An 8773-nucleotide genomic window follows, 5' to 3' on the forward strand; every position below is an offset into this window, starting at 1 on the left:
TCAGAAACGTAACAGCCTTGATAGAGCATTTTTAATTTCTTTATTTCTCAAGCTATAGATTAATGGATTTAGCATGGGTGGAATAATGGAGTACATTATAGTAATTGCCAAATCCAGGAGAGAAGGTTTCTGAGGTGGGGATCTAAGATAAGCAAAACACCCAAAAGTTACAAATACAGATAAAACAGTGATATGGGGTAGACAGGTAGACAATGCTTTTTTTCTCCCTTGAACAGAAGGAATTCTCAGGACAGCAGAGAGGATCTTTAGGTAGGTAGCCACAATGAAAATAAGGATACCAACCCCAGCTAGAGCACTAAAACTTAGAGCTCCAATTTCAGTTAGGAATAAATCAGAGCAAACAAGCTTCAATAACTGTGGGATTTCACAGAAGAACTGATTGACAACATTGGAACAGAATGGTAATGCAAAAGTGCCCCCAGTATGTAACCCACCATAGAAGAAACCAGCAATCCACACACTTCCAATCATTTGTATGCATGCTCTCCTATTCATTATCAGTTCATATTGCAAAGGGTTGCAAATGGCAACATAGCGATCATAGGCCATGAGTGTAAGAAGGGCAACATCACAAGCCATAAAGGAGATAAAGAAAAGGACTTGAGTAGCACATCCAGAATAAGAAATATATCTGTTGTTCAACACAATATTGATCATGATTTTAGGGATAAGAACTGAGACGGAAGCAATGTCCTGGATGGCCAAAATTAATAGAAAGAAGTACATGGGTGTGTGGAGATGGTAATCAAAAACTACAGCAGAGATGATAAGAAGATTCCATGTTAGGGTCCCTAAATATAAAGTCAGAAATAAACAGAAATGTGCAATTCGCAGTTCTCTGATTGCTGAGAATTCAAGGAGCAGAAATTCAGAGATGAATGATTGATTTGCCATTTCCCAAAATTAATTATCAAGAGGGAATATGTCTGCTGCAAGAAAACAAAAAAATATATTAAAACCACAATCTCATATAAAGTAACATTTGCGTTTGAATATGAACACTTCTGGTGATGTGGGGGAGACATGAGAAAACTTATAAAATGTTTATTGGGAGGTTAATTATCAAAGAATATTTTCAAGGATTTTATCTACATGAGATAAATATGTTATTAAAGAATATCTCAGCAAATAATTAATAGAATAATCAGCAATATTTTCTCAATCAGAAATTACATGTTGTTAAGAAGAAAATGCTGAAAATTGTAGGAACTGTCATCTCCTTGGCTAAACACAATCTGTAGAGAAAAAAATACTTAAATATTGTACAGTATATGGATTATTTTTTCATTCTGAAAGGAGAGAATAAGGGAAAGAAATGAACTGAATTAAATATATATAAGAATATAAAAGAAAATGGTAAGCAACAAGAATTATCATTTTGAAGCTCTGCATATGTTTACATAGGTACCTAGATCCTTGCCTATCAGAATGCAAATGCTAGAATGTATATCTGTACATAATCATACATTTTCTCTCTCTTTTTAAATGTACTTCAGGCCTTATTTTTGTTTTTCTTTGCTATTTAAATTGTGCTCTTGATTAATTTGTGGAAAGGGAATAACATTGAGATTCATTGAAAATAATAATCTTGTTACTTAATTGTATTCTACTGTAATCTATTATAACATTCCACAATATTCTTCTCTATCCAAAATTATTCAGAGTGTCCAGCATAGATACACATTTATTTTACAGGCATTGGACAGGCAATGTTATTTGCTTGGTGGCATTTATTTGGCATGAGAAACTTGTGTAGATTAGGTATACTACAGGGGCGCAACAGAAATAATGAAATACTTTACAGAAATACTTTACATTAATATATTAGGTGCTAATGGGATATAAATATATTATTTAAATATTTTATAAACAACTGAGTACATAGTAACCTTCATTCTGTTTTAATAACAATATCCAATATATCATTAAAATTATGAAAACATAAATCTTACTTTCTCTCTTCAAATATTTCATTTCCAATTTCTTCTCTAGCTTTTGGTCCCTTCAAATCAATGTGTTCTTCTGCTCATTCATGAAGCCATATATGCTACATATCATCCTTTCCTCTCTCTTTTTTTCTTCAAACAATCAAAAGGCTTTTCTGCACTTGTGACAACTATGGACACATATTACTATGAATAAAAGTGTAATGTTCATCAGAATTTGTTCCCAGAAGAAATTAAAAACTTTATTCCTGTGGGATTCATTCTGAAAGTTAATGCAAACCAGTGATGAGAGCACAGAGAGAAAAGTTTACTTTGTGGGTGATTCACCTGTTAATTACAATTGCCAAACAATTGGATCTGTATAAGCTTGAAGATAAAGTAAAACCTAACACCAAGCTTTCCTCAATCATCAGGTTTGTAAGAGACCAAAACAGGGGTGGGTTTCAACTTGCATTCCTGAGGTGGGATATAAAACTAATACATTGTGGATGATTATAATATTATGTCCAGTTCAGAGGCATCTTGGAGACAGGGGTGGGAAATGATAAGAAACAAACTATTGTGATACCAGTCCATCCCCTTTTTTGTGCATAGAAATATCATACACATACATAAAAGTCATGGAATATATGTCACAATAGTGTGACGTTACTCTCATCACTATAATGAACATTCTGGATCCTGCAGATGACACTGTTCCAGTTCATTGCAGATGCTGCTTTGTGTTGTCAGCAGGCAATGCAAATGAAAACATAAGGACATCTAAAAATAATTCAGAAAACAAGATTCTTCCCATTTTCATGTACTCTATTTTATTTATTTATTTAGTCAAACATGTACAAGATATAAGTATAAACATGGACATGAACAAAGGAAATGTTCTTTTTCTTATTTAATTTATGACAAGACAGCACCTTTGCTGATAGAAATTTAGCATTGAAGATACTAAAATGATAAATATATATGTATATTTGAATGAATAGACATAATTTACAATTACTTCAGACACCTGCCGTGTTCATTTAATATAAAAATCTATTTATGAAATTAGAGGGGCAATTTAGGAGCCAGGAAATGTTTGTTTAGTCAAGGATCTGTATCTATTTAGTGTAAAGAGAAAAATGTTTTAATAATTTCCCATAGAACATGACTGTGAAAAATGCTTATTATCCAAATACACCAAGTTGCACAAAATGAACTTTTTAAAAAATATATCTAAAAATTGATTATTCATTGCCAAATTCCTCCTCCTCTTCCCCTCCTCGTCTCTACTGCTCTACAACCTCGAAATAAACATAAGCAACCAGAACTATAAATAAGTAATAAGATATAAAAAATATTTTTGATTATGTAGCAGAGGTAACATATAGTAACATTACTAAAAAGTGCTTAGCTTTTTTAAGATAAGCCAAAATCCCAGAGTTTTTCCTGGAATATTATTTGGAATTTGTTTTTAGACATTTTCTATTATAATTTGCAAACTGCTATTTGCTATTTTCAAAGTTTCTTCTACAGTTCTTTAAATGCAACTTTGAAGTATTTAGAGCTATTTAAGTATTTTAGGGATGCTAAAGTAAACTAGGCTCCAGAGAAATGGGTTCTCTGAGGACAATTAGAAACATCCCATAGATAAACCTCTGTTTTTATCTTGTGCAAATAAAATTATTTGACAAACATTTCACTCCATCATGAATTCTGCCACAGGTACAAAGGTGCAAGATTTTACCTTCTGTTACAACTTTGAAATCTAAAGGAAGAATGGAAAATGAGTCAAGAATCAATGAATTCCTTCTGCATGGATTCCCTGATACTGAAGAACTACGAATAGTCCACATTCTTCTTTTTTTAATAATTTCTTTGGTAGCCCTAATTGAAAATCTCATCATCATCACTGTCATTGTTTATAGTCATCAGCTGCATTTGCACATTTGTTTTTTTTGTTTTTTTTCTAGTCAATCTTTCTTTGCAAGATCTTGGCTCCATCTCGGTCACAGTACCCAAGTCCATGCTAAATTCCTTGAGGAACACTGAAGCCATTTCTTACTCTGGATGCCTCTGCCAAGTTTTCTTCCTTTTTTAATTTGTCATATCTCATTTCTTTGTCCTTGATGTAATGGCCTATGATCGTTATGTAGCCATCTGCACGTCACTGCATTATGAAACAATAATGAACAAAAAAGCCTATATCCAAATGGTAACTAGTGTCTGGATAGGTGCTCTTTTTTATTCAATGCTCCATATGGGAAATTTAGTTACATTGGAATTCTGTTCCAGGATCATCAATCAATTCTTCTGCGAAATTCCTCAGTTACTCAAGATCTCCTGTTCTAATTTTTATGTTGTAATAGAACAGGCACTAATATTTTCTTCTTCTTTAGCTTTTCTTTGTTATGTTCCGATTGCTTTTTCTTATGTTCAGATCTTCAGAACAGTTTTGAGAATGCCATCTACTCAAGGGAAGCAAAAGGCCTTCTCTACCTGTTATCTCATCTCATAGTCATTTGTCTGTTCATGATAAGTGGTAGCTTTGCATATCTGTGACCTACATGCAGTTTTCCATCAACATCAGATATTTTGATTTCTTTGTTTTACTGTATGGCTTTACCACCAGTCATGAATCCACTGATTTATAGCTTGAGGAACAAGGAATTCAAAATGGCATTCTGGAAGTTGATTCTTTATTCCTCCCCCCCCCCCCCCATCTTACAGAGGTATTCTTAGTTATGTATATTTTAGTATATACTCTTGGTTTCCTGTCCTTTGTGGAGTATGCCTGAACTTCAGTGGCTGAATAGATAATATGTACATGAATTAACCAAGAAAGATTATTTTGATTCAGAAGTTTATTTGCTTGTAAAATTATTGGAACTAAATGATTTTACATAGTTAGTGTGTAACTATGGTTAATTAGTGTGCAACATCTATTCACCCAGGTAAAATATTTAAAATTATTTAATTAAAATCTATTATGATTGTACAGAAACATCCAGCATTAAATATTGTGATAGAAAGAGAGCTGAATAATAATATAAAGAAATTAGTTATGCTTTTTGTTTAAAGAAGAAATGCTATATAATCTTTATTATTTAAGTTTTTATTTCTTGAAATATATGTCTATGTCATGTATCTCTACCCATCTCCTTATCCCTCTATCTATCTACCTACCTACCTACCTACCTACCTACCTACCTACCTATTTATCTATCTACCTACCTACCTACCTACCTACCTACCTACCTATCTATCTATCTATCTATCTATCTATCTATCTATCTATCTATCTATCTATCTATCTATCTACCTATCTAAATTTATATATGCATTTTAATGCATATATTTTACAAAGTCCTTTATACTATAACATTTTTTGTACTGTATTGTTTTTAATGAATTTTTATGATTCATTCAAATCAAATTTTTATATCTGTCTAGAAATTCCATTGTGAGAAACAGGTTCTTGAATGTATAGAAGTTATGTAGAACACTTGCTTTTATTTACAACCTTCTGGCTTTTATTATAAAGGATTGTTTTGTCTTTTTTTGACTTTAGGTTGTAAACTATTTTATAGCAGAAATGAACTGTAAATTACTGGAAAAAAGCCAATATTTTGAGCTGTGAACTCTGAAGAGACAGAGAGGGGAGAAAATGTTCTATTTGTAGTTGCCATTTTCCTCTCATTCTTATAATATGAAGGCTTATTTCTACAATTTGGTTAGTTATTATTCTGAAAAGGGAATCAATAAGGTACAGCACTCATTGATGGTTATAGGATACTAACAATTAATATAAGAGGTAGGATACAAGCAACAAAATCATAGTCATAAAAAGATAAGGAATAGTAATCAGAAGGATGAGAAGAATAATAGTTGTACTTTGCAATGACAAAGTTGAAAGTGTTTCAGACTTAATAGGTGAGTGCAACAAAATTGCACAAACTGATTACAAAGTTAGATATGATAGAACTTCTAAATTAATCCACTGTAAAAAATATGACTTATCTGTATCCAAAAAGTAATGGGAACATAAAGTGGAAAAAGTTGTCAAAAACAAGAAGGTTCTTTATCTTTGTCTCTGAGGATGCTTGCAGCAACCTGTATCAAACATCAGCGCCAGTCAATGATATTTGTGATACATTTTTAAATGTTCAGTTGACTTAGTTTCATGTTTAATGAATAAAAGAGATAACAACAATAACAACAACAGTAAGGTCCCATTGAAGTTTCATAATCAATGGTGTAGTTACTATAGTTACTATTATTATTATTTATGCCCACAAAAAAGAAAGGTTTGGATAGGATTGAAAAATCTGAAGAAATTATATGTGTGTGTGTGTGTGTTAAAACTATAAAAATAATTATTTAAAACTGACGAAAACATTGTTCATATGTATGTGTGAGAGTCTATGTATGTATGTATGTAATGTATGTATCAACGATGCCTCTTGGGAAATATATGTGTACTACCTGAATACCCATGCTCCGGTACAAAACTATGTAATCAAGCTTGATAAGACTTCCAGTGGTGACATGGAGGCAAGTGGGGGGAAGAAAGCAGGGCTCTGCTCTTCGAACCCCGATATACACGTTTGGAGGATCCCCCAGGGGGATACACTGAGCTTGCAGGGTGAAGCGGAGAAGTAGGGATACCCCAGAACGAACGAGGTGGAAGGAGATCGCCCGTTACAACTGGGGATACCCTTTTTAACCCAGCGTGTAAGCGTTCGCCGCTTGCTGCACTGAATGGTGGACCTGAAGCCTCGGCAAACCACCAAATAGAAGAAGGAAGGAAGAGAATTGAATCAACTTTTGCTACATTGTTGCAATGCCTGATACAAGTGAAAACAGCGGAGAGCTACAGGTTGGGAAAAGATGTACCTAAACTATAGAGGAGAACGGGCAAACAGGGAGACTCCAGAGATTTGGCATGAAAACCCCATTAAAAAGGCCACTAGAAGAGGTGAGAGCAACACTTTAAAATCTAAAAGGAGCCCAAAGAAATGAGGGGAAAGAAATATGATCTGACTGGTGCTCCTGTGGACTCGGGTAGCAGGAGAAAGGAGACAGAAGGAGACACTGAAAGATCGTGCTAGACCGGGGAACAGCAGCAGACAGCCATTAATTATAGAGCAACAAAGTATCAAGGTGGAAGAGAAAGCTGATGAAATTGCAACATTGTAACAACTTAGAAGAGCCGGGGGAACTGAGCAAAGTTGAAAGAAATGATTTGAAAAGAACTTAAAAGAACTTAAAGAAGCTCTAAACTTAAAGAAACACAGAGGAAAAGCGGTGAGTGAACTGTCTATATTAACAATACATAACTATATACAATTGTTATAATCTTTATAACCAAATATCAGTATTTAAGACAAATAGCTCTATATGTGTGTGTGTGTGTGTGTGTGTGTGTGTCTGTATTTGTTTTCGTAGATTTTCATGGGTGTAGGTATGCTGGTTTTGTTGTATTCGGGTCTTTCGTGGCCTTACACGGGAAAAGACCCGAATACAACAAAACCAGAATATATATATATATATATATATATATATATATATATATATATATATATATATATATATATATAATACTGTATTATTTAAAACTTATATAGTATACTAAGATTAATGTGGATATACTAATACAAAAAAAAAAAAAAAGAAGGGGGGGAAAGATTGAATGCCAGTTTGGGACAATATATACAAGATACTTTCAGAACAAGATAAAACTATAAGAGAAATGGCAAATATAACATCAACAGCACTTAGAAGTGGAAAAAAGATGAACATTAACCCTGCAATAAACCCAACAACAAGGGGTTCGCTGGCCCCCCCAACATCCAAAGGACCAACAGAAGAAATGAATGAAACAGAAAAAACAAATGCGGGGTCAAATACTGAAAATATACAGACAGTGCTGCAAACCATTCAAGAAACTATGTTAAAATTCCAAGAAACAGCAACAAAAAACCACGATGAAATGAAAAAAGATATGAATGAAATGAAAAAAAATATGAATGAAATGAAAGCAGAGATGTGTGAAATGAAAAATGAAGTCAAGAAAGACATACAAAAATTAGATGATAAAATGGAAACCATACAACAAGCTCTGGGAAAGAATGAACAATTAATAAAAGAAGTAGAAAAAAGAACAGAACAGACAGAAAGAAAAATAAACCAGGTTGAACAACAAATGAAAGCATCAAATAAAAATCTAGAGGAATCGCTTATTCACATGGAGATGGACCGTGCAGCTTTCTACCTCCGCTTTCAGAATGTGACAGAGGTAAAAGGTGAAGACCTAACTATGATAATGTCCGGCTTAATTGCAGAAACTTTAAACAGAGATAAGCAAGAGATCATAAATGAATTCGACGACATTTACAGAGTTACCACCAATTATGCGAGGAAACATTGACTACCCAGAGAAGTGCACATCAGGTTTGCGAGGAAAAAAGTAAGAGACATACTATATAAAATAACAAGAGAAGAACCGATGATGTATGAGGGGAAGGAGATACTAATATTAAAACAAATCCCACGAAGAGTGAGGGAACAGAGAAGAGACTACCAATTCTTGGCCACGCAATTAATTAAGAGGGAGATACTGTTTAGATGGTTAATACCAGAAGGGATGTTAGTAACATGGCAGGAGAAGAGAATCAAAATTGACAACCTTGAAAAAGCACAGGAATTATACGAGCAATTAATGTATCCAGAAGAGAAACAAAATACAGAAGAGGAGATAGAATATAGAAGAAAAGAAGAAAGGCAACAAAAGGCAAGGGAGGGAAGACAGGGGGGACGTAGCAGGG

At 33.6% G+C, this 8773-nt stretch overlaps 1 protein-coding gene across 1 annotated transcript; it reads right to left on the reverse strand.

Moving 5' to 3' along the window:
- Window positions 1–915, reverse strand: LOC309381752 (olfactory receptor 14J1-like; the record flags this gene model as incomplete). Its single annotated transcript, XM_081933037.1, has 1 exon — window positions 1–915. The coding sequence occupies one exon, from the start codon at window positions 913–915 to the stop codon at window positions 1–3; it is 915 nt and encodes a 304-aa protein (XP_081789163.1).
- Between the last annotated feature and the right edge of the window lie 7858 nt (window positions 916–8773).

Source organism: Natrix helvetica (assembly GCF_964273705.1).
Source record: "Natrix helvetica genome assembly, chromosome: Z".
Classification (NCBI taxonomy): Eukaryota; Metazoa; Chordata; class Lepidosauria; order Squamata; family Natricidae; genus Natrix; species Natrix helvetica.